The sequence below is a fragment of the Rana temporaria genome, chromosome 12 (genome assembly GCF_905171775.1).
Source record: "Rana temporaria chromosome 12, aRanTem1.1, whole genome shotgun sequence".
Taxonomy (NCBI): Eukaryota; Metazoa; Chordata; class Amphibia; order Anura; family Ranidae; genus Rana; species Rana temporaria.
Window position 1 is genome coordinate 27,179,108 of NC_053500.1, and position 27,537 is coordinate 27,206,644.

Below are 27,537 nucleotides of genomic sequence, written 5' to 3' on the forward strand. Positions count from 1 at the left end.
AAATGGCAAAAGTGAAACTGACAGGAATTATAACCCTCCTTTACTATATTCAAAATGAAAATAAAATGAATGAAAAGACCAGAATTAATTTAGACCTTTGTCTATAATAATTACTTTTTTGTCTGTAGAGTAATGTAGATGATCCTAAAAGTGAATAGCTTACTGCTGCATAACTGCATAGAAATACTCTGGGCTACTTAAATTGCAGCAAGGTAGTGGAGGTGTAGGATCAGTTGCTAGAGGTGTATAGCTCAGTGGGCGCTCATCAGACGCCTGATGAAGACAACACATTCAAAGCAATCAGTGTTTACTTCTCGCCAAAGAAAATTGTTTTGAAAAGGTTATATGTATCTTTACACAGTGCCAGATTCTCAAAGAAGTTACGCAGGCGTATATGGAGATGCGCGGCGTAAGTGTAAAAATGCGCCGTCGTATCTATGCGCCATAGTCACAGAACCAGATACGCCAGAAACCAAGCTTCTCTCGTCTTTTTTTTTTTTTTACCAAAAATATGTAGAAGAATACGTATCGCCTAGACTGAGAAAAAAATGTTTTTTTTAAAAAAATTGGGCTATTTATTACAGCAACAAGTAAAAGTTTTTTTTTTTTTTTTACAAAATTGTCGCTCTATTTTTGTTTATAGCGCAAAAAATAAAAACCGCAGAGGCGATCAAATACCACCAAAAGAAAGCTCTATTTGTGGGGAAAAAAGGACGCCAATTTTGTTTGGGAGCCACGTCGCACGACCGCGCAATTGTCTGTTAAAGCGACGCAGTGCCACAAGCTGAAATTTCACCTGGTCAGGAAGGGGTATATGTGCCCAGTAAGGAAGTGGTTAAGAAAGGAAATGTGTTACTGGCCAGATCACAAGGTGAAAATAAAGGAAAAAAGGCCTTAAAAAACAAAGGCAGCCACCACATTTTGGCTTAATTCCACTTTAATTATCTTCCTTTCGCCTTACCATAATTATTCATGTTGCATTGGCCTTTTAGCCATGCCATCAAATTGTATTGGTTGCCATAGGCAAGCTCTACACACACAACTCATTTTGCAGGCAAAGTCCCTTCTGCATATACCCCGACCTAATTGCAGCTGCCATAGTACAGTGCAGCTCACAGCAACCTCCTCTGAGATAAAGCGTATACAGTTTTTCTTTTTATTAGGCCTGCCTGTGTAATAATTGAATTAAAGAATAGATCTCATCATTAGTCCATCATATGAATGCAAATTTGCCATTCAATTAGTCCACTGTAAAACTGTTTCCAGTGTTTGTATGAATAATGATTAGCACTGTAGAAGCTATACCCCTATGATGATCTGAATATATTAGAATTTTCCATGAGTTTTGGGCTTACTCGCCTTTGGGTAATACATTCATGCTGTCTGAGTGATGTCAGGATCCCTATTTCAAGACAATAGACTAGAAACTCGGCTATAAAACTAAGAATGGTGGTGTTCAGTCTTGGAGGGACTGCATTTTATTTTAGAGTTCTTATTTTTTTTTCTTCTTCAAATAGCTGCATACTGCATATTTCCACTAGGTGGCGCACCAGCACATGCCTATACACATTATTCCACACTTTTGCACTGGATCATACATTTGTATGCACCGCTGTGCCTTCAGCATCACACACAAGTAGCATAGTTGACCAGAGGGAAATAGTAAGGAATACTGGTCTTCCCCGAGAAGAGACGCGGTGTTGCAGGCTGAATAATTTAGTCATTTCCTACTTCAAAAGCAATTAGGTTCAGAGTCTATACGGCTTATTTTAAATGCAAACTCGAGAGTTTGCAGTAAGCCATAGCAGCCTGTCACAGTGCGATTACTGAGAGGTAAAGGCTGATCTGGTTTTTGTGGGGCCCTATTGGAAACCGCCTATCTGCTGGGGTGAGATCTACATTTTCAGGCATCAAAGCTTTTCTTTGATATTAAGCTAATGCACAGCCATTCTTTATCTAATCTAAGGCAGGGACGATCCGCCCTATAAGCTCACTATGCAAGCCGCTTAGGGCCCCGCATAGCTGCGGAGGGCCCCCCAAATTACTAGAGGCCCGGCCTGGTGATAAGTCATTTTCGGCCCCTCGCCCTGCTTCTCAACTCGCTGACTGCATGGGAGAAGAGGTAAGAAGTCAGCACCCCCCACTTTAATGCAAGATGTAATTTCCGACAGCAGAACACCCCCTCCCCCCCCCCCCCTGCTTCTCAACTTTAATCTTTAATGTGACTTGTCCCCCCCGCTTCTCAACTTTAATGTGACATGTCATTTTGCTTAGGGCCCCAGGGAGGTCAGGATCGGCACTGTTGTAAGGCCTGTTTCACACCTATGCTGGTTGCAGTTTGCATAGGCCAGGTCCATTTTGCATTTTTCAATACACGTTTTTGATCCATTGAAGTCTATGGAACCAACAACCAGAAAAAAAGTCCCTGGCCCTTTCCATAAAATGCACAGATGTGAACACGACCCATAGGAGACCATGTTAAATGGACTGTAGGGCATACCTCACAACTGTCCCTGATTTCAAGGGACTGTCCCTGATTTGGAGCAATGCCCCTCTGTCCCTCATTCTCCTCATTGGTCTCTCATTTTGGTCTGATCTCTATAGATGTATATAAAATGCACTTTTTATCTATCATAAAGTTTTTTCCAGCCCTAAACCTTTCATCTGATTTCTAAATTGCTGCATTTGTAAATTCCAAAAGCCAATATAAAGGAATAGTAGTGATTAAAAAAAGCACTTGTGGGTTTAACCAATCTTCTCTTTTTGTACAGTTCTCCTTTTAAGTGGGTGTGCCAAGGGGTGTGTCCTATGCCTGCATACTTTTGCTGGCAGGTGTCCCTCATTCCGCTCTCTAAAAGTTGGGAGGTATGATAGTGTGTTTCTGCAAAGCCGAAAACACAATAAAAAATGCATAGGAGATTTTAAACTTTACCACAGGGCGGCCCTTTTGGCTAGGGTACTGGGTTGATTCCCACTTCCTTTTACTAATGCACCTACTATGGTTGAACAGGACCTCTCCACACCCAACTTACGAGCCCTTCTTTTGGGTTATGGGCAGGACCTACAGTGGATTTTCTCCTCTTCCCCCTATGACTATTGCTGCCTTGTGTTTGTGGTACAAAAGGGGGATGTCCTCCCTCCTATCTACTGATTCTTCGCCACTCGCCTCGTTGTTTGGTCATCCTGCATTACCTCAGGGCATGGGATCCCACGTGGTGGGTCCTTTTACACGCTCCTCCTGGTCGATGGCAGGTTCCTTTGTATGGGCACCCCTATTGTTCCTGGGGGCCATAGCAACTGGCTTACTGCCCTTTGCCTGTCCTCCTCTGGCCTATTCTCCCCCCCCCCAAATTCATAGACCCCTGAAGGGTTTTGAACGGCTGTGCTCTCTCTCAGAAATGCCCAGATATATACTTCCCTCCATATATAAATTACTACATGCATTAATACATGATCAACTCCCACCGTATACCAGGCGATGGTCCACGGAATCGGGGAAAGAGCTCACAATGGTCGACTGGCAAAAGTCCACTAAACACACAAATCTTCAATATCTTGTTATACTCAAGAATTATTTTTTAAACCCCTCTCCAGATGATACAGGGATCCCTATCCTTACACAAAATATTCCCGTCGGCCCCCTCTACTTGTTAGAGGTGAGGCTCGGCTGAAGGGACTTAAGTCCCTTCACATATGGTGGGACTGCACTGGAATTCAGCCCTTTTGGTCTCTGTTTTTTTCCCATACACGTCTATGACCGACTCTTGATGCCTTCTCCAGAAATGGCATTACTATCTATGCTTCCAGGCTCCATAGCGTCTCAGAAACACAGTCTACTGCGCTTTTTACCTGTCGGCCTCCAGACAACTGATCCCTTTATTTTGGAAAACAACTACTACCCCTCCGTTATCCTTGTGGGTTTCTACTGTAAATTACATTATGCGTATGGAGGAGAGGCTCACCCTAGACAATGATACGTTTGAAAAGTTTAAGGTTCTGTGGCTTATTTGGTTAGACTTTTCCACTTCAGATTCACTGAAAACCATGTTACCACCCGCTGACTAAAGTGCTACCGCTCCTTGACCAAATTTTACTGGTTAGACCTCCAAGGTTCGCTCAAGTCCTTTTTTTATTCCCTCCGTTTCTCCTGCTCCTCTTTCCCATTACTTTCCTTTTTCCTTCCTTTGTCCGTTTTTCTTTCACCATATCCAAATCATAGGTGTACGCAGCCCATTGCATTAGGGTGTGCACCCCAAAGCTCTCACACACACATGACTTTCCCTCCAGCCTCAGCTGCACAGGACAATGAATGAATAAGAAGTGCTCTGTGCTGAGCGGCTTCCTGTTCATTCACAAACTGAAGCATAGTAAACACAGTTTACTATGCTGCAGTTATGAATGAACACAGTAAGTGTGTTCATTTAGAAAAGGAAGGGGCCGGTAAATTACATATTGACTAGCCCTTTACCCACTCTCCATCCTGAAACATCCCCCCACAGCAGCCGAGGGGAGAGGGGAGGAGGGAAACCAGCAGCACTGTACAAGGGGGGTGGGGGAGCACAGGCAGTAGGGGAAATCGGCACCACACAGAGTGATTAGGGTGTGCCCAGGCACACCTGGCACACCCCCTGTGCATGCCTATGATCCAAATATGTTGTCCTCCAGGTTTTGACTCCTATCGTCTTAAAATGATACTAAAGGTTTTATATCTTTAAATAACAAAGATGTCATACTTATCTCCATTGTGCAGTTCGTTTTGCACAGAGTGGCCCCAAACACCATCTTCTGGGGTCCCCCAGCGGCTCTTCCACGCATCAGATAACCCCCTGGGAGAAGCGTTCCCCCGGGGGGTTACCTTGCGAGCTGGCTCCCGTGTCAAGCATTTGGTATCCATAGCCCCCCCCCATCGCCCGTGTCATTGGATTTAATTGACAGCAGTGGGAGCCAATGGCTGCGCTGCTATCAATCTATCCAATCAAGAGCCAAGAAAGACTGTGCGTCCTCGTCGTGGTACTCAGGTAAGTAAAAGGGGGGGTGAATAAACAGGAGGGTTTTCAACCCTGTTAAGCTAAATGTTTCTGTTTTTCCTTTGCCTGAGGTAGCTGTTTTTATTGGTACGTTATCTACGTTCATGTTAACACCTATTTTTTTATATATGGTCCGTACTATGCCATTTATTTAGAGGAATATGTGGATCTCCCGCTTTGTTCTTTTATTCTCATCTATAATGATAAAAACATATTTGACTCTAAAAAATGCATAGACGTGAACCAGGCCTAAAAGAAAAGCCGTCATCAAATTGCCTTTTTGTTTTCTGTCATTTCCCAAGACGTGTTTGAATCTTGATTGCTATGGGTCAACCCAAGACACGTCTTATTTCTGACACATTGATAAATGAGGATTTTGAACACAGCTGTTGCAAAACTACAGGTGCCTTTCTAAAACTTGTTCATAAGTCTAATTTGCCTGAAGGGTTACCTACATACTTGATTAAAGCCGAACACAGTGAGAATTTGGTTTGCAAGAACTAAAGTGACTTTTATTCTCAAATTGCCCAGTGGCACACAATTGATGGAAAAGTAGGAACTTCAGAAATGTTCAGTGTCATTCAAACGTTGCAAGCAATTGTTAAAGGGGTTGTTCACTCTGGAAAGACTATATAAAAAAAGGTGATCGGCTACAAATCCTGTAGCTGCTGACTTTTAGTACAATTATACACACCTGTCCAGGGATCCAGAGCCGCCCTCACTCGGGCTAGTTCTTTACTAGCCTTCGCGTTCCCGCCACGGGCATCATAACTGTGCATGCGTGAGCCGCTCTGTGAATACTCCCCCAGTCTACTGGGACCTGTGACATGAGAAAATCTACTCGGATCACCTAGGTGAAATTTAGGTACCCACTCCCCCCAAAAAATTACAAGCCAAATGTGGCAGGTGTGGAGGGGAGGAAGCTTAACATTCCCTTTTTTGGATCGCGTTCTACTTTAAATATGTCTCTTAACCACTTGCTGGCTCGCCCTATAGCAGTTTTACTGCTACAGGGAGGCAGCTCTGTGCAGGATCACGTATACATATGTAATCCTGCACTTCCACCTGCAGGGGGTGCGCACGCACTGCCAGCAGGCTTCTTCTGGTGTTACTCTTCACACTTGATGTCCTCTGGCACCCGCCGATCGTTGGTAAACAACACAGAGCAGGATCTGCCTATATAAATAAGGCAAATTGCCATTCTGATGGGGGAAGGGATGGATTCTGTGTTCCTGAAAAGCAGGGAATAAAATCCATCTCTTCCCTTAGTAAAAGCACCTCACACAGTACACACAAAAACACTGGCTAGGCACACAGTTAATCCTTTGATCGCCCTAGATCAGTGGTTCTCAACTTATTTCCTCAGGACCCACTAACAGGCCAGGTTTGCAAGATAACTGAAATACATCACAGGTCATATCATTTGCTGCTCAGTGATTGCAGTATTCTAGCTTACATCTCCCCAAGGTAATATTTAAATCTGGCCTGTTAGTGGGCCCTGAGGAGAGGAGTTGAGAACCACTGCCGTAGATGTCTAACCCCTTCCCGGCCCATGTCACAGTGTTGAGACAAACTATTTACCATTTAAAACCTTTATCCCAATAATAAAAAAATTTTTTGCTGCTTGTGTAACTGCAGTGTGAGCTGAAGTTTGACATGCATTTGTTTTGCACCAGGGTCTGCTTTTGGTGTAGCCAATTTTTCCAGAGATTGGGGAGGATGGGTGCTGGTGTATGAGGATGGCGAAACATGGAGTTTCCCAACCCCCCTGCACTGCATTGTAAAGGAACACTAAAGTGGACTTCATAGTAATGAGTGTAGTGCCCGTACAGTCCCCTTTATATCACAGTGCCACTTTCAGTCTTAAGCCCCCCATCACAGTGTCCCTTGCAGTTATTGCCCATCCATATCACAGTCCTCCCTGCAGTCATGCCCCCATCACAGTCCTCCCTGCAGTCATGCCCCCCATCACAGTCCTCCCTGCAGTCATGCCCCCCATAACAGTCCTCCCTGCAGTCATGCCCCCCATAACAGTCCTCCCTGCAGTCATGCCCCCCATAACAGTCCTCCCTGCAGTCATGCCCACCATAACAGTCCTCCCTGCAGTCATGCCCACCATAACAGTCCTCCCTGCAGTCATGCCCCCTTCACCGTCCTCCCTGCAGTCATGCCCCCCATCAGTCCTCCTGGCAGTCATGGCCCTCCCATCACAGTCCTACTAGCAGTCATGGCCCCCATCACAGTCCTCCCTGCAGTCATGGCCCCCATCACAGTCCTCCCTGCAGTCATGGCCCCCATCACAGTCCTCCCTGCAGTCATGGCCCCCATCACAGTCCTCCCTGCAGTCATGCCCCCATCACAGTCCTCCCTGCAGTCATGCCCCCATCACAGTCCTCCCTGCAGTCATGCCCCCATCACAGTCCTCCCTGCAGTCATGCCCCCATCACAGTCCTCCCTGCAGTCATGCCCCCATCACAGTCCTCCCTGCAGTCATGCCCCCATCACATTCCTCCCTGCAGTCATGCCCCCATCACAGTCCTCCCTGCAGTCATGCCCCCATCACCGTCCTTCCTGCAGTTATGCCCCCCATCAGTCGTCCTGGCAGTCATGGCCCTACCATCACAGTCCTACTGGCAGTCATGGCCCCCCATCACAGACCACCTTGCAGCCATAGCCCCCATTACAGTCCTCCTTGCAGTCATGGCCCCCATCACAGTCCTCCCTGCAGTCATGGCCACCCATCACAGTCGTCCTTGCAGTCATCCCACCCCCATCACAGTCCTTCTTGCAGTCATGACCCCCCATTACAGTCATCCTTGCAGCCCCCCCCATCACAGTCCTCCCTGCAGTCATGGTCCCCCCATCACTGTCCCCCCTGCAGTCATGGTCCCCCCCCCCATCACAGTCCTCCCTGGAGTTATGCCTCCCCCTATCACAGTGCCCCCCTTTCCTAAAATACATCACAGGTTAAATCATTTGCTGCTCAGTGATTGCAGTATTCTAGTCTGCATCTCCCCAAGGTAATACATCTAATCTGGCCTGTTAGTGGGTCCTGAAGACAGGCATATAGAACCACTGACCTAGACTGATATTGCTGCTGTCCAAATATGCCCCCTGTGCTCCTTCATGCAAAGTGGGGGGCGCTCTAATACAGGAGGTGTGTTCCTGGCCAGATCACCTGGTGAAAGCAGAGGGAAAAATGCGTAAAAAGAAAATGAATGCAGCCAGCACATCTAATGATTGGTAAGCTGCAATATATTACATTTTTGGTTTTAGGCTTGATACCGCTTTAAGGATTACTGTGTGTTGAAATAAAAGTCTTAGATAAAGACTGTTAGCCGGATTCAGTATTACTTACGACGGCGTATCAGTAGATACGCCGTCGTAAGTCTGAATCCGCACCGTCGTATCTTTAAGCGTATTCTCAAACTGAGATACGCTTAAATGTTGCTAAGATACGACCGGCGTAAGTCTCCTATGCCGTTGTATCTTAGCTGCATATTTACGCTGGCCGCTGGGGGCTTGTACGTTGATTTACGCCTAGAATATGTAAATGAGCAAGATACGCCTATTCACGAACGTACTTGCGCCCGATACGCTGTTTACGTAAGGCATTTTTCAGGAGTAAAGATAAACCACCAAAAAGATGGCGCAGCCCTAGCAAGGTTTGGACGTCGGAAGTGCCGTCGATAATTACGTTGTTTGCGTAAGCGTACGTGAATTTGGGCTGGGCGAAGGTTACGTTCACGTCGAAAGCAAGGAGTATTTGCGACGTGATTCTGAGCATGCGCGCGCATGCGCCATACAAACAGCCCTCATTTACATGGGGTCACGATTCATTAACATACAACACGCCCCCTACCTGCCTATTTTGAATTAGGCGGGGTTACGCTGGGCCATTTGCGCTACGCCGACGTAACTTAGGAGGCGAGTGCTTTGTGAATACAGTACTTGCCTCACTAAGTTACGTCGGCGTAGTGCAAATGGGAATGCGCTACGCCGCCGTACGTGAATCTAGCTAATATTGAGGTTTGCTAAAAAAGAAGAAACGGATACAAATGTCTTTGTAGAATGAAATAATTAGCGGTGTCTAAATGAATACTTTCCTCGTCAATGATTTTTTATTTTTTTTTAACCAATAGTCTAGACGCAGGTCTCCTGGCAGCCGTCTATACGGAGCATGCTAAGAGTGTTTTTGTCCACCATCTGTCAGAGAAAGGCTCCCCATTTCCACCTTTAATGCACAGAATGTATTCTGTTGATAGGAGCTTGGAGACGGTGTCAGAGTGCTCCTGCTTTCTTAGCTTGTTGGTAATTCAGAGAGCACTGCTGTACAGAGAGGAATACGGTAATGCAGGATTGCACTGGTGCACAAATAGAGATGCCTGTGTGCAGCAGAGACAGCGAGAGAGGGACATATGATATACCAATTCTCAGTGCAACTTAGGAGGACCTACCCTCACATCGCATCACGCCCACCCCCCTCCGCAGGCAAGCTCTACCTTGGTTCTCTGTAAATATCATTATGTGCTTTTTCCAGTCTTGATTGTGAAAAAGGCAGACCTCTGAGCACTGTCTGTCTGTCTGGTCCACCGAGCTCGGCTTCTGTAATAGCTCTGCATCTGCCAGTGCTGAGGACTTGATGCTGAAAGGAGCTGTCCGCAGTGCTGAACTTACCCAGCCCTTGTCTGCTCTGGGATCCCAAAGTTTGTTGGATGTAGAGCGCTGTGTTTTATCTGGATAAAAAGCAAATGGTTTCTTGTGCTTTTTTCTCTTGTGCGTGGCGAGTACACAAATCCAGGCTCGGGGTATTCTTGTCCTGAATGAATCGGCCCTAGAGCACAGACGTCTTTGCCAAGTTTTCAGCTTTGTAACCAGTGCCGTCATCCAAACAGTGACAGATTGAAAATCTTTTCCCAAATGTTTTCTTCCCCTTTATTTTGTTGTTTTTTTTATTTTATTTAGACACGAAAGAAGATTTTAAATGACTTAATATCCAGCCTTCTTCATGGTGGTCAGTATAGGATTCCTCAACGACTCTGTAGGGTAATTGACCCTCTAGAAAGACTAAGAACTAAGAGAAGCCAAGGGTCACGTTGACTCTTCATTTGTAATCAGCTGAGTGGGTAGATTCATCATCCTGGGGTCTTTAGTCCCTTATGCCTGGAAAGCATCTAAAAAGTGTCCGTAAATGAAAAGGAGGATCGGCATCGGAGAAAAAACAACACAATGATCTTGGCAGCGCCTGGGTAATCGTTCCGGAAGGTTTATTTGTTGCACACCTGCTCTGAACACTTAGAGTTGGCAGAAGAAATTGAAGATATTTCAACACCTTCACTTTTCCCCTAAATGCTTTTCACTGTCATGGCAATCTGGCTTCCCTGGGAAGGAGAAATGTCTTTCCCTTTCTGAAGTGTGTGGGAGACAACTAGTTGCTTATGTATTATCGTGCAAGCACTTAAGGATTTCTCCTGTCGAGTAAGGAAGGTAATGTACTCACATTAATCTGAAGATGAAGGATACAGGGGAATCTTTTAGTCTTTTTTATTTTTCACCCTGAGCAATGAGCATAACATGAAGATCAGGCTATACATAATAACAAAGACATCAGTGTTTGTAGACAAGGCAAGTCGAATAGAGTGGGTTTATCAGAGGTGCTTTCTGTGATATTCTCAAACTGCCATGCTTATTTTGCCCAGGGTATAGCAACTAGCCTGCTTTTTTGCTGGGCAGTTTCATTTCAGCTATCATTCTGGGCATCGCACTGACTGAATGAATGAGGGGGTGGTGGTACTCAGCTGTTCTGCAGATGCCCAGCGTGAGATGCCCCCCTACTGGTGAGTCCCTGGGGGTGTGTCATGATTCGAGAAGAGAGGAGCCGGGCTTCAGCTGGCAGCTGCCCCTCAGGTGTGGCCAGAAGAGATGCCCAGGTGGTGCCCCCCACGTGCTACGCCAGGACAAAGCAACGCCGTGCCTTAAAGCTACCCTCTCTGGAGCACACCAAGCTGCATGGCCTGAGATATATATGCTCACCAAGGTTGGCATTTCAACGACGTGCATTTTGGTTCCTTGCATTCTTCACATCGCTGGGACTCTTACTGTCTTGGTCATCCAACAGGTTGCTCTATTGGTTATCTTTTCCATCTCACACCCGAGTGCAGCTGGAATGGAGCAAGGAGTTGGTCTTTCCAGCTGTTACCCTTTGCAACAACAACCCAGTTCGATTTCACAAGCTCGGCAAAAGCGATCTTTACTTTGCAGGTTACTGGCTGGGACTATTGTTGGCCAACCGTACAGCTCGACCCCTGCTGGCAGAGCTGCTGCCCGAGGACAAACACAAATGGTTCCACAAACTTGCAGATTTCCGGCTTTTCCTGCCACCTCGGGACTTTGATGGGATCAGTGTCGGTTTCATGGACAGACTGGGCCATCAACTGGAAGAAATGCTGCTTTCTTGCCGTTATCGGGGTGAAACTTGTGGTCCACACAATTTTTCCACAGTGAGTGCCTTCTTTCTAACTGCATTTTTTTTCACATTTTACTTTGTTCTTTGGCTTTTTGCTGTATTGGGTTATATACAGCGTAGTCTTCTTGAGTGACACGTCTATTTAAATTAATCATATTCAGTACTCATTTTCGAGCCAGCATATAAATAGAATTTTTTCATTCTCTTAACTATTTGTAGGCAGAGTGAAAAAGACATTGGGAGCATTTATAAATTTAGGGCAAGTTAAAGATTGGGTGATTTAAAAAAATTTGAAGACAAAACATATCAAATCTTTAAGTCATTTTATATCTCAGAAATTATGTGTAATAAAAGAATCATTACATATTATATAATTATAAATGCTTAGGAAATATCTTGGGGGAAAAAAATATATTGCAGACACAGGGGCAGATCCACATACAATTGCGTGGGCGCAGCGTATGTGAGATACGCTACGCCGCTGTAACTTACTTTGCAAATCTTTGAATCCTGAAAGAATTTGCGCCGTAAGTTACGGCGGCGTAGTGTATCTCTCGTGGCGTAGGGCGGGGAATTCAAATGCGGCGAGTAGGGGCCGAATGAACTGCGCATGCCCCGTCCGTCAAAACTCCCAGGGTGCATTGCTCCAAATGACGTCGCAAGGACGTCATTGTTTTCGACGTGAACGTAAATGGCGTCCAGCCCCATTCATGGACGACTTACGCAAACAACGTAAAATTTTCAAAATTATACGCGGGAACGACCGCCATACTTAACATTGAGTACGCCAAAAGATAGCAGCTTTAACTATACGCCGGAAAAAGCCGAACGGAAACGTCGTAAAAGAATGCGACGGCCGCTCGTACGTTCGTGGATCGTCTGAAATAGCTAATTTGCATACTCGACGCAGATTACGACGTGAACGCCACCCAGCGGCCGCCGGAAAATTGCATCTTAGATCTAACACAGATGCCGTCGTATCTTGTTTGGTGGATACCAAAACAAAAATATGACACGCAAAATTTTAAATTAATATCAATAATTAATATCAACAGATACGCCGGCGTAATTTCTTTGAGGATCTGCCCCACAGTCTAAGCTTCGGCTCAATTTAGGATTTTAAATGACACCCATTTTATTATGTGTGTTTAAGTTTTTCAGATGTCAAGCCTTCATATGTTTGGCTAGCAAGTTCTACAGAGTTTACTCAACTCTAATTTTCATTTTTTTAATGTCACTTTTTGCTGTAGCTTTCCCTTAAATCTCTTGTACTTTCTCACACATACTACTGAATAAAATAGCGTCTAGTAAATGGATGAAGGTTCTAATTATGGAAGAGCAAATGAAAATCCACAACATTGTCTGAATACCCAATTAGATAAAAAATAAATTCGATGAACAAGTTTATTTTATGTCTAAGAATACCCCTATAATAGAGAATGCATTGAAGGCTCCTGGATGTTTGAAGACAAACTAATGTAATGAACTGGAACCTTAAAACACACTAATTAGCTCTCAGCATGAAAATAAACACATATGTGGTATGCTAGGCATTGTCAGTATGTGTTACACAATACCGTTATAGATTGTATAATGCAAAAGGAATGTAAATGTCTCCAGAGGAATGTAGAAAATTGTTTGAACATACAGAAGTGCTAACTGTATCAAGCATGATTCTTTATCTACTGTTCAATGCAATGGGATACCAGTGATTGTGCAATTATGTGTCTGACTCTCTGAAAAATCTTGTCTGTCCTACCCACTTTGGCCCATAATGCTGATTAAGTGTGCATGTTACACAGAGAGGAATAGGGAAGCTCCTATTGGTGAAAGCTCCATGGTGGCTGAAGGTTTTGTTTACTAGTTTAAATTTAATCAGCTATGGTGGCAAGGATGACTGGCCTCACTTAGGGTTTGTAGACACGACCAGCTTTGCAAGACCCTATGGATCCTAATCGTCCACTTTTACTACTCCTAGGCTACTAAATCCCCAGGTCTTTCCAATGTTTTGTGTTTAGGGAGGTTTCCAGTGACTTCCACTGTGACGGGGCGTTCAATAGGGGTTTCCTCACAGCATCATTGTAGAGACTTCCAGTTGCATTTATTAAGGCCTCACAATGATGTGCACATTTTGCAGTAAATTGAAGGTGCGCCAACAGAGTATCTAAAAAAAAAAAGGTCAACAGGTGTAGCATGGTGCAGTAAGGCCCTGTACACACAATCAGTCCAAACTGATGAAAACGGACTGAAGTTCATTGGTTAACCGATGAAGCTGACTGAGTCCAACGCGGTGACGTAAAACACAACGACGTGCAGAGAAAAATTAAGTTCAATGCTTCGACTTGATTCTGAGCATGCCCAGGTTTGGAACTGATGCTTTTGCATACTAACCATCGGTTTTGACCTATCGGTCAGGCGTCCATCGGTCCAATTTTAAAGCAAGTTCTCTGTTTTTGGACCGAAGGACAACTGACCGATGGGGCCCACACACGGTCGGTTTGGACCGATGAAACTGAACTTCAGTCAGTTTGGACGGATCGTGTGTACAGGGCCTAACAGTTGTATACATAGTTACATGAAGCATAAGCCACCTCCTAAACATTTGCTGGTACTAGTCTAGTATTTCTCTCTAAGAAAAAGGATCTACGTTCAAAAGCCTTATGCCACGTACACACGATCAGAATTTCTGTCAAGAAAAGTTTGATGGGAGCTTTTGGTTGGAAATTCCCTACCATGTGTAGGCTCCAACTGAATTTTTCTGACGGAATTTCCAACAGCAAAAAATTGAGAGCTGGTTCTCAAATTTTCCGACGGAAAAAGTTCTTGTCTGTATGCAAAAGTGTCATAGTGTTGTACGTTCTTGACGTTCAGAATTTCCGACCACATTTGTGTGACCATGTGTATGCAACACAAGTTTGAGCCAACATTTCTTGGAAAAAAATCCATGGTTTTCTTGTCGGAATTTCCGATCGTGTGTACGCGGGATTAGAAATACATATTGACAGGGGTCTCAAACTGGTGGCTCTCCAACTTTTGTGAAACTACAAGTCCCATGAGGCATTGCAAGGTTGACAGTTACAAGCATGACTCCCACAGACAGAGGCATAATGGGAATTGTAGTTTCGCAACAGCTGGAGGGCCACCAGTTTGACACCCCTGGTCTAGGACTTTAGTCATAAAGTCAGTAAAAGTGAACAATATGTCAAAAATGTAATAGTAATTGAGTACTTGGTCCCATGTAGGGCACACAATATGAAAAAAAATTTAGATTGTAAAGAACAATATACAAAATAGGATCACCAGCACTTCCCGCTCTCAAGCCACTTAGACTGTTCAGAACAGATGCATCTGGGTAGAAAAATATAATCAGGGTTCCTTATCCTTAATCTGTAAGTCCTGGATTGACTGGAAGGACATAGAGGAAGAGGCCTGATGACACCAATCTCCAAAAATGCACCTAAGCAACTTGGTTAAGTGCTGGAACCAGGGCTTTTTTTCAGCAGGAACGCGGGGGAACGCAGTTCCGGCACCTCCAGGACTGAATGTGTGCAAGGAGTGCTGGGGTGTGCTGAAGGATCTGCTCATGCTGGCTTCTGGGGGATCTGTTGTAGCTGGGGGGGTTTATTTTAGCATGAGGTGGTCTATTGTTGCTGAGGAAGTCTGTTGTTACTGGTGGGAGATCTATTGCTGGTGGGGGTGGGTCTTATGTTGCTGGGCGGATTAGTTGTTGCTGGGAGAGATCTACTGTTGAGCGAGGGGTCTATAGGTGTTGGCTGCTGGAGGGTCCCTTGATGCTAGCTGTGGGGATATATGTTGTTGCTGCCGGGGGTTGATGGTTACTGGGGAGTCTATTTTTACTGACGGTCTATTTTTGCTGGGGATATTTTGCTGTCGGTGGTCTATTATTGTTGTAGGGAGATCTATTGTTGCTGGAGGTTCTATTGGTGTTGCTGGCTGCAAAGGATCTATTTTACTGTTTTTCTTGTTATTATTAACAAATTCCATACAAATTACTTGGCACCAAAAAATTATACTTGGTTCTGTATTCTCTATAAAGGTACTGGAAGGTGGGCAGGGGGTGGAGCCAAGGAACGGTCCTCGGAGGTGGGTAGGGGGGGAGGAGAAATTAACTCAGAAAGGGGGAGTTCCTGCACCTATACTCTGAGAAAAAAAGCCCTGGCTGGAACACAATGCTTATTTATCATCACAGGGCCAGATTCTCAAAGGAGATACGACGGCGTATCTCCAGATACGCCGTCGTATCTCTGAGTCTGGGCGGTCGTATCTATGCGCCAGATTCTTAGAATCAGTTACGCATAGATTTCTATTAGATCCGACTGGCATAAGTCTGTTACGCCGTCGGATCTTAACTGCATATTTACGCTGGCCGCTAGGGGCGTGTACGCTGATTTACGCCTAGAAATATGTAAATCAGCTAGATACGCAAATTCATGAACGTACGCCCGGCCGACGCAGTACAGTTACGCCGTTTACGTTGGGCTTTTCCCGGCGTAAAGTTACCCCTGCTATATGGTGGCGTACATGCGGCATACCAATGTTAATTTTGGACGTCGTTCCCGCATCGAATTTTGAATAGTTTACATCGTTTGCGTAAGTCGTCCGTGAATGGGGCTGTTCACGTCGAAACCAATACGTCCTTGCGGCGTACTTTGGAGCAATGCACACTGGGAAATTCCACGGACGGCGCATGCGCCGTTTGTGAAAAACGTCAATCACGTCGGGTCACAAGTTATTTACATAAAACACGCCCCCCTGTTACAAATTTGAATTAGGCGGGCTTACGCCAGCCTATTTACGCTACGCCGCCGCAACTTACGGAGCAAGTGCTTTGAGAATACTGCACTTGCCCATCTAAGTTGCAGAGGTGTAACGTAAATTGGATACGTTATGCCCGCGCAAAGATATGCCGAGCTACGAGAATCTGGCCCACATTGTTTATTTTTCCTAGCCACTCTTTGCTTTTTGACTATGGTGTGGGGCTATCAATTTGACCAAGTACTGTTTTCTTCTAGACTTTAGGTCCACTTGACGGAAGAAGTTAAAACCTGATTTGACTACCCATCTCCCCCATTGTACAGAGGCCAATCTGATCAGCTCTTTCAATTAACAAATATAGTTCAGAATCAAATAAACTAGGAATAGTCTTTGTATATTTCCTGGGAGATATTGTGGATAAATATTACTGTCTTATTTGCTTGGTCACTCTGTGCCCCTAATAGACACAGGGTCACTTAGACATAAGAGGGACATTGGGGGCTGAAACAAAGGTTTCCCAGTTCTCTTCAAAAGCCCCTGTCCTGGCTATGTTTGTCACAGTTCACATTTGTATATCTGTCACCATATAGGCCTTATTTAATATAAAAAAAAAAAAACACTACTGTAACATAAATTTATACAAAATGTATTTCATATTACTAATATTTCATAGAAATACATGCAAATTATAATTTCACAATGAAAAGTGATCCTATGATCTGTCCCATGGGGTGTCAGGCAAGTCAATATAGAAAAGCCCTTTTTGATACGGTATATTAAAAGCAAGGTAAATCTTGACCCACCATCCATGATGTGACAGGCAGCATCTGAATTATTTGAACTTTTTTTTTTCTCTCTTTTGATCTGTTGTATCAAAAGGCACAAGAGGCCATTGATCTTTTTTCCTGCAGTTGAAAACAAAACACGATTCACCTGTCTTCGTTGCTGATCACTTATAAGGAATATCAATTTCATAGCAAGTAGTCTTGCGGTAAAACAAAAGGCTACAATTTTACAGTACAAGCATTGGAATAGAGAGAAGATTACCTAGATAGTATAACACTGCTGCTGAGAATCTCTGTAGTTATAGGCTGAAGAATTGGTGTACTTGTAAAGATAAAGTACAAATGGCCGGGTGCTGTCAGTTTTGTAAGGGCCTAGTTTAATAGAGTGTACAGAACAGAACAGCAGTAGGAAATCTTTCAATATGGTCAATATGGTCAACCAGAGAGTCTCTAACTTTGGAGAGAATTCCTCTCACTTTTTGTTGTGGCTATAGGGGAGATTTACTAAAACTGGGGAGTGCACAATCTAGTGAAGCTCTGCATAGAAACCAGCTTTCAGGTTTTATTGTCAAAGCTTAACTGAACAAGCTGAAGTTAGAAGCTGATTGGCTGCCATGCATAGCCGCACCAGATTCTGAGTACTCCTGTTTCCGTAAATCTCCCCCTATGAGACAAGAAGTGAAGGGAAATTGCCTCAGTGGAACATAGATGGGAAAAAAATTATAATGGGTTACTTGATTGGTTATTATTTGTAAAGTGGAATTTCACTACATTAAAGCGGAGGTTCACCCAAAAAACAAGTATATAACATTACATTCAGTATACCTCAAACATGTACAGTGTACATACGGTATTATCAGTATTTTCCTCCCGGCTTCCGGGTACTCACTCCCGCGGGAGTGGGCGTTCCTGTGCAGTGCCGCAATGTCATCTGGGACTTCGCCCATATGATTGACGTGCCTGAGAAAAACTGCCCCCGGGGAATAAGGCGCGTCACGACTTTCCGAAAGTAGCCGAACCGCGAGTTGGCTCTAAACGGCGCCTGTGCACCGACTAGGAGCCGTGTAGAGCTGACTGCGCAGGCACCGTATAGAGCCGGCTCGTGGTTCGGCTACTTTCGGAAAGTCGAGACGCACCTTATCCGCCGGGGGGAGTTTTTCTCAGGCACGTCAATCATATGGGTGAAGTCCCAGATGACATTGCGGCACTGCACAGGAACGCCCACTCCCGCGGGAGCGAGTACCCGGAAGCCGGGAGGAAAATACAGATAATACCGTATGTTCACCCCCCCCCCCCCCCCCCAAAAAAAAAAAGGCATACTGTACATGTTTGAGGTACAGTATACTAAATGTAATGTGTACCACCACCATTACCTAGGTTTCGTTGTGGCTCTCCTTTGAGCCTTGTATGTCCTTTGGGATCAAATCATGTTCAATCTTTTAAAAAAAAATTGTATATGTCAAACAATAAATTTTGTTTTTTTACATATCTATTTTGATTCATTGATGTAGATTTTGACACCTTCAAAATCCCAGGGTTTGTTACCCTTCCCATTTTCTTCTTTAATATTTTCATGGGATGTGGTGTCCTGATTTGACCCTCTGTGCCTCACAAACGTTGTTCACCATTACCTGTTGTGTTGGAGAACCACCTGTGCTGTTGAAAAACACAATTACTACCCAACTATACTACCAGTAACCAGTCAGCATAGACTTTTCGCGGGTGCCCACTTACGTAGTTGATTAGTTAACCAGTATTTTTTCTTTCTGTGCTTGCACCAGTGGCAGCTGTCAATTGAATGCGCATTGAATACCCCCATCATCCGAGCCGTTCTGGCTGGGGGTTAGTCAGCGTGCTCGCCCCCTCCCTTGGGACTACATCCCTGCGGGGATGTTGTCCCAAGGGAGGGGGCGAGCACGCCGACTAACCTCCAGCCAGAACGGCTCGGATGGTTGGGCAAGCTTACTGAGGAGGAACAGGAAGTGAGAAATTCAGACAAAGAAAAAATTTAGAAGGGAAATGGAAGGAAAAGGTAAGTGAACCAACAATGCACTAGCTTAAAGAAACCTATTTAGAAAATAAACCTTTACAACCCCTTTAATGCATTAGGTGTGCCCGCCTTCAATTTTGTCTTTTTTTGTAGGGGGTAAGGCTGTATAAAGAAGCTAAAAGTGTAGTTATCCATTAAGCTAATACTAATAGTCCACATCTGGAACCTTCTCATCCCACAGACACCCAATCTGCTACTATGGAGGTCATCTCAGGGAATATCTAGCTTACTGGAAAATCTTCCATGTTGACCTTTATAATACATAATTATCTCATCCCATGCCCAGTCTCTTTGCTTGAAGAAATCTTGCCACTTATGACAGCCGTAGGTTTTCCCAAAAATGCCAGCCTTTGTAGAACCTTTTAAGCTTGACTGCAATAGAAATCTCTGAACAAACTCTTCTTTGCTAGTTCTTTGCTCTCTTTTTTTTTTTTTTTTATCTTCGTATGAGTACAGAGATGTTGAATTTGTGAAATCCAGAAAATCTCTGTACAAATGAAGAAAACCAGAAATATTAAAAAAAGGCTTTATACATATTCACAAGACCTGTTAAGTTTTTTGAGTCTATGCTACAAGAGATCTGTGTGACTTGGAAGGCTTTGTAAACTTACAAGTAGGTATTAGAAGTCGCTTTATTTTATGAGAGCGCTTTGCAGCTTTCGGCGTATACCTCATTTCTGAGTCGGCAAACATGACCCAGGCCAGGCAGACATTGTACATCATAGGGCGATCTTGCATGAACCGCTGTCTCCATCTACGAAGGAAGCCGGGCAGATGGAGGGGGGGGGAGGATAGAAACAAGTGGGTTTAGCAATAAATCTAATTAGCAAGATTGCATTAAGCAGGTAGTGAAGACAGAGCCTGGAAGGGGGCATTTGGTGGGAGCGGCAGGTGGGAATCATGTTAACGTAATATGAAAGACTGCTTACTGAATCTTCCTGACAGGCTCTGCAGGCTGTGTTGGATTTCAATCCCCAAACTCGCATTGATCACACAAAACGTGTGTGTATTCATACAGCTGGATTCACAATACAGTCTGATCTTCTGTGAAAAGCTTGATATTAGAATTATTCATTGCCATGTTATGTATTCAGACAAATCGGTTAGAGCTTAAAAATTCCCATCAAATATATGCACAGGCATACATATCTGTCAGTACAGTACAAAGATCACCTGTGATGTATAATTGAGGGTATACCCCTTCCGTGGTACAAGTAGTTTGAAAGCTGAGATGTTTTGTTGTCTTAGATCCACCCCGTGCTGTCACTATCAGTTCTACTGTTGCCGTGGTTCTCAATCTTCTAGTGCCGTGACCCCTTGATACATTTTCCCAAGTTGTGGGGACCCCCAAAAGTAAAAAAATAAAATCGTAGCATGGGTTGTCGGCACCCAAGGAAAGACGAGTAATTTGCACCCCTAACCCACGGACATTTAGCGCTCCCTGAGTCCTTCACTTGTACCATATTAAAACCCCTTATAGTATATTTTAGGATGTACCACTCTTTCTCTTCTTTTATCTCTCTCTATCCTAATTTCTTCTTTTTTTTTTTTTGCCATCTTTCTTGTTCTCTCTCTTTCTCCCTCCTTTTCCTTGCTCCCCCCACTCTTTTCCTTTCCCTTCCATGTATTTTCTATTTTTTTCTCCTTTTCTTACTCCTTGATGGGGAGAATGGGATGAGTGGCAGTGCTGGGGGAGAGTTCTGATCAGCCAACTTAGGTGCTCTAGATAAAGGTCACCTTCTGATCTGAGAACTGTCGTAGGGACTTTTAATGGCAACTATAAGTGTTACTCACTGTGTCTTCGGCTTCAAGTGTCTCGTAGCAGTGACACCAATGCTAAAAACGGGAGACAGGGTCTCCTCCAGCCCCTCCCACTTCACATTCCTCATCAGTCAGCTGACCACTAGTCTCTGCCCCCCAACCATGCTGTGAACTGAATGGGTGGCTGCGAAGAGACTGAGTGGGCGGGCTCCAGGAACAGCCCTGCTGGGCAGCCTTGAAAATGCTGGGAGAGCAGCGCGGGCTTCAGGAACAGCCCAGGATTCGGTGACCCCTGGCAAATCGTCATTCGACCCCCGAGTGGGTCCCGACCCCAGGTTGAGAACCACTGTACTGTTGGATACTGCAGTATATTCTTGCTCTAAAACAGTGTTTCTCAACCTTTGAGTCATGTCACCCTTTACAATTCTGCACAATTTCAAAGCACCCCATTCTAAAGTGTAAAAAAAAAATGAAACAAATAGTTTCACATAACACAACAACATCCACACGCGTAGGACAGCCAACATCGGGCATGATTTATTCCTCCGCCTTTTCAAACTGGTACTAGCTAGTATTCCAGTGTCTCTCTTCTCACTCATTTTGTCTACCTCACTCGGCTAATTTGACCCCAGTGCTGACAGAGGCGGGCATGAGGGGAAAACAAGGATGCTATGCAGCTGTCTGACGTCCACGTTGTCAACCGATGATGTCATTGGTTGTTTGGATGCTGGCAGCTGGAAGATTGTAACGGTGCACAATGAAAACCTGTGGATTTGTGTAACTAATAGGCAGGCTTCATTCACTTTGTGGCTTGTATACAACTTTTGGACAATGTTTAAGTATTTTGTCAAGGCACCCCTGAAGAAACATGAAGGCTCCCCATCCCGTGGGCATCCTGTTCGAAAAAGGCTGCTATAAAACACTAGCTGAGGCAGCCGCTCTGCAAAGATTAAACATCAATTACCGTATATACTCAAGAATAAACCAAGTTTTTCAGCACATTGTTTTGTGCTGAAAATGCCCCCCTCTGCTTATACTCGAGTCACCTTTTTGTGCCTGATCTCCTGGATTTGGGGACCCGGTACCGGTAGGTCCCCTGGACCCCAAACTTGGCACAAATGTAGCCCACTCTTCCAATACAAGTGTGCAAAGTTTGTTATCTGGGGGACCTATGGCCGGGGGCACCGATTTTTCAAAGCCGGGCACCCCTTCCATTGACTCCCATGTTAAACTGTGATTTCTCTGGTAACTTTGGGGACTGGTTACCAGCCGGTTGTAGATCCCCTGGACTCAGAACTCCGCACACATGTAGCCCCATTTCTCATCTACAAGTGTGCAAAGTTTGTTGTCTGGGGGACCTACGGCTGGGGAGCACCGATTTTTCAAATCCCGGCACCCCTTACATAGACTACCATGTTAAACGTCATGGGCACAGTGAGGCAAAGTGAGGCACATTGAGGCATGCATATGGACACCCTAGGCTTATACTCAAGTCAATACGTTTTCTAATTTTTTTGTGGTAAAATTAGGTGCCTCGGCTTATATTCGGGGGCGGCTTATACTAGAGTATATACGGTATATTTGTTTGTTGTCCAGTATATGGGATTTTGACAGGTATGGTGAGGAATTACCGTATTTATCAGCGTATAACACGCATAGGCGTATAACACGCACCCCAACTTTAAGAGGGAAGTTACAGGAAAAAAACTTTCAGCAGCCCACCTGTGTATAACACACAGGCACAGTTTACCCTCTATATTCAGGGTAAAAAAGTGAGTGTTATATGACAATAAATACAGTAATTATCTGCCCATAGGGTACACAAGACCACGTTATAAATTTTCACAGATCCCAAGCTTTTTTTCCTATAAAAATAACAAACATGTTATATTTACCTGCCCTGTTAAAATGGATTTGCACAGTGCAGCTCAGATCCTCCTCTTCTCGGGTCCCTCTTTTGTGCTCCTGGCCACTCCCTCCTGTTCAGTGCCCCCACAGCAAGCAACTTGCTATGGGGCACCCGAGCCAAGTCACGGCTACTTGACCCGGCCCCGCCACTCTTTCCACCCTGATTGGCTAGCTGACTTTGATTGACAGCAGCAGCAGACAATAGCACCACTTCTGTGTCTCAGCCAATCAGGAGGGAGATTCTCGGAAGGCTGAGACACAAGTGGACATCGCTGGACAGAGAGGGACCTCAGGTAAGTGTGAAGGGGCTGCTGAATAAAGTTTTTTATCTCAATGCATAGAATGCATTAAAGTGGATATAAACTCTCACATATACCCAGTGAGGTGAACAGCCTCAGATGATTCACAGAGATGAAACAAATCTCCCTACATAAGTTTTACATGTATATCTGCTGTCTTCACCTTTATATACTGTTTAGAAAGTGCACATCATGTTAGATTTTGCTCTTCCTGGTATCCCTGTAGGGGGGGATTTTTGCTAGACACTGTAAGACAGCTGATTGGAGGAAAGACACACACCCCCTCCCCACACATGCAGAGGTTGCCTGTGTATAGTTTAGCTGTGTGCTAATCTATTTATAGCAACCTTCCCCGACACACACTTTTATCTCCCATATCGGAGAGCTTGTCAAAAGTTATCAGGCTGATAACAGAAGAACGGAGCAGGAGAAAGCTACGGGACACAAGACTTTGACGAGAGATAAGAAAACACTGCAGATATATGTGCCCAGGTCAAATTTACATCCACTTTAAGATAAAAAACCTTTTGCCTTTATAACCACTTTAAGTTTGCCAATCAAATACTTTGGTGCCAGAAAATGTTGGTAACTTTAAAATTGTATATGGACTTAAATGATGTTCCCTATCACTATCTTATACCACTATAAGGCTCCATTCACACTGGGTATTTAACCTGATGTACGGTACTCCAGAGTTTAGCTGAGGGCAGAGCTCAGCTCACAGGTGCACCATCCAGTCCCACTGATCGCATCCGGTCAAACTGTATGGCAAACAGCTACCGAGGCACCTAGTTGTATGTATGTTTAAAGCGGTGGTTCACCCTCCTTCACATCATTAGACCATTACATTCGGCATCGTAGCGCGAGCTACGGTATGCCGGTCTTAAATTTTTAATCCCCGTACTCACTGTGCTATCGATGATTGAAGAATCCGACTCCCGCGGGGAATGGGCGTGCCTATGGAGAGGGAGGATGATTGACGGCCGGCTCTGGCACGTCACGCTCCCCGAAGACAGCCGGAGTAGGTCTCGGCTATTCACGGCGCCTGCGCACAGGCTATGCGCAGGCGCCGTGAATAGCCAAGCCTATTTCGGCTATTTCCGGAGAAGCGTGACGTGCCAGGGCCGGCCGTCAATCACCTTCTCTCACCATAGGAACGCCCATTCCCCAATCATCGATAGCACAGTGAGTACGGGGATAAAAAATGTAAGACCGGCATACCGTAGCTCGCGCTACGATGCCGAATGTAATGGTCTAATAAAAAAAAACATTTTTTTTTTTTTTAACAGGGTGAACCCCCGCTTTAAGGAAGTATGGGCACAGGGACAAATGCCCATGTTAGTCTGACCATGGTCCAGGAATGGTGTGAGACAATGTGGAAAATGTATTAAATAAATGGAAAAAGTTCTCTAAGCAAAGTGAACTTTCACTTCCACTTACCTTTGAAAAGAATGCCCAATCACATGCAGGGAAAACATGAAACTAAACTAAGTAAAACTTCTCTAAACACCTTTAGTAAATCAACCATGTTGCCTTCACCTTGCCTTATTGCTTAAGTGGTGGGCGCAGCTACATACCTACTACCAGAGATATGTGAACTCTCTAAATAAACCTTATCACAATCTCGCAAACCTCTGAAAAGTAGCGTTCTCTTACAAAAGAAAATCTCCGGTCCCAAATGTTTGCAATTAATCTAGAGAGCTAAAAAAGACAAACTTGTATAAAAGTCCATGTAAATATTTGCAAATGCCACCAGCTGCTTTTTCAAGCTCAAGCTGCAAAACAAATGAAGGGATCTGCGATTTTTTGAAAATAACACTGCGGTGTGAGGTACGGATTAGGGACAAAGATAGATAGGGTGCCATTTACTGATGTACGGCTTCTCTAGCATTGATTGGATTAGCAGCAACTAATTGCTACTTTCATGACTGTAACATTTGCAAAGTGATAAAAGACCATTTATAAATAAACATGGTATGGCATTTTCAGGTCAGTATGCCAATAGAGAGGTGGCACATGTTGAAATAGAAATTGGCTATTATAATGGCATTGCCTTTTATTTTATAATAACCAAACATCTGTAAATATATTGTTCAATGCATTATGGTTTAGTTGCCTATTTTAGCCTAACATGACTAAGCGTAGTATCAAGTGGATCTGAACCTAGAAACAAAAAATGTAATATATTGCAGCTTATCAGTCCTTCGATCCGGTGTCTGCATTCATTTAAAAATGTTTAGGCTAAGAACATTGTTCAGTAAGTACTATTCTGAATCCAATTGTTATAATGGTGACCATCCCCTCCTGAGACCCCTGCGCCTGGCCTGAAGATAGCAGAGACACTTACCACGAACAATCTTCATTAGATAGCAGAACTCACCAAACACTTGAGATCCATGAATGTCTTATTGCACTGTAACGGAATGACCAGTGACACCCAGAGACTTTTGAAGGATGGGGGGTACTCCTGTGCCAGCGTCACTAATGACTCTTGGGTCTAGGGTCACCCTGTGCCCCTTCTGGGCATAGGGTGACTGATAAATGATAATTCATGTTTTGCAGGATATCTTGGAATATTACAGTTTGGTTAATGCTAACCCACAACAGGTCAATAGACTCCTGAAAGACATCCCATTGTCCATTGTGTAATGCTAATACTGTGTTGTGTCTATTGTACTGATTAAGTCTGGAAAGGTCAGATGTCTCCTTTCATAGGTAGGGAATTAGCATGTCAATTATGTTTAGTAAAGGAATGTGTTTTGTGTAACAGGTGAGGGGAACTTGTCTGAGACGGGACGTCTGGGGGATGACTAATAATCAACTCAACTGAATGTTATTATCTAAAAGAAGGTGTATTGATGCCCCCCATTGTGTGATGTGTGGGTGGAGAGTTTCATTGTCCCTGTAACATGCCTGTAACTGCATAAAAAGCTGTACCATTAAAATTCATTCATACATTTTGAATCCTAACTGGATGACATTTTTTTTGCTAAAAATGAAAAATGTATAGTAAACATTTGCCACGTTTTCCATAAAATACTTTTTTTTTTCCTTTCCGCTATAATACATATCCCTATCACCCCAAAATCTAAAAAAATGTATTTTTTCATCAGTTTAGGCCTATATATATTCTTCTACATATGTTTGGTAAAACAAAGGCGTATGTTGATTGGTTTGCGCAAAAGTTATCGCATCTACAAACTATGGGATTAATTTAGGGACTTTTATTTTTATTTTTTTCTTGTTTTTACTGGTATTGGCGGCGATCTGCGTTTTTTTTTTTTTTTTTGTGGCACTGCGACATTGCCGTGGACAAATTTGATCCCAAATCACTTTTTGGAGACCGGTGACATTATTACATTGATCAGTGCTATAAAAATGCACTGATCAATGTAATAATGCCACTGACAGGGAAGGGGCTTACACTAGGGGGTGATCAAGGGTTTAAGTGTGTTCCCTGGGTGTGTTCTAACTGTAAGGGGATGGGCTACCAGGGACATAACAGAGACCGCTGTTCCCGATCACTGGAAAAAAAAGATTTCTAAAATGTCATCGGGCAGAACGGGGAATCGCCTTGTTTACATAGGCAGTTCCCCATTCTGCCTCTGTACACCGAGTCTGCTGGAACCCGCAGTTCGCACAGTAGAGTCGACCTGCCACAGTATAATGACAGCGGGTTCTTGGCGGACATCCAGTCTGCCGGACCCGCGGGCACGCTCCTGCGGTGGGCGCGTGCGCACCCGCTATCTTCTATGCAAAGGCAGACATACACCTACGGCGGTTTGCACAGTAGAGCCGCCCTGCAGCAGTATAATGACAGCGACTGGTCGGCAAACAGTTTAACACAATCTTTACTGAGGAATTGCAGAAGCTGCTATTGTTAACTGAAACCAGTGTGCAGATTAGGATCCCTGACTTTACATCTATATCCTGTTCCAGGTCATCATTCTCCATATTTCTAGCATATCACTATTTTCACAGACTCATTTGTCTGGGTGAGTGATCATTTAACATGCATGCATGCATTGTTCATAATTGTCATGTTCAGAAAGCGGATCGATTCTTATGAATACCAATGGTTATAATGAGATTCCTGACAATAACTTTGACAGGAATCTATCTAGGGTTCTATAGTTATTTCTCAAGCATTTAGTAATCACCTACAAACAGTGTAGCCCATTAACCTACCAGACTTGTTATACATACGTCACACACTAGAGCTGTAGATCACAACAAGCATTTAAGCTAGGAACTTCTAAATGCTTTGTAATTGCTTGTTGGATGGTGGTAATAAACTAACCTACAGCAGTGAGGTGATGACAAGCCATATCTGTGTGTAGAAAGCAGTGGCAGCTGGTGAAGTTTTAGGATGGGGGGTGCAAGACCCTGCCCCTCCACGTTTGACCCATCCCACTTCTCACAAGCCACACCCCTTATAGAATCCAGCCACTCCGTCCCCTGTATT

The 27,537-nt window shown here is 44.3% G+C and overlaps 1 protein-coding gene across 2 annotated transcripts in view; it reads left to right on the forward strand.

Moving 5' to 3' along the window:
* Window positions 1–27,537, forward strand: part of LOC120918629 (acid-sensing ion channel 2) — a 735,690-nt gene that overhangs the window by 358,683 nt on the left and 349,470 nt on the right. The window contains exon 1 of one of the 2 annotated variants that reach the window (XM_040330315.1): window positions 9,390–11,527. The exons of the other annotated variant lie outside the window; for it this stretch is intronic. Within the exon in view, the coding sequence (XP_040186249.1) occupies window positions 10,886–11,527 (642 nt within the window). The 5' untranslated portion in view covers window positions 9,390–10,885. Of the gene's footprint in view, window positions 1–9,389; window positions 11,528–27,537 lie in introns of those variants that run through there. 2 annotated transcript variants of the gene reach the window in all.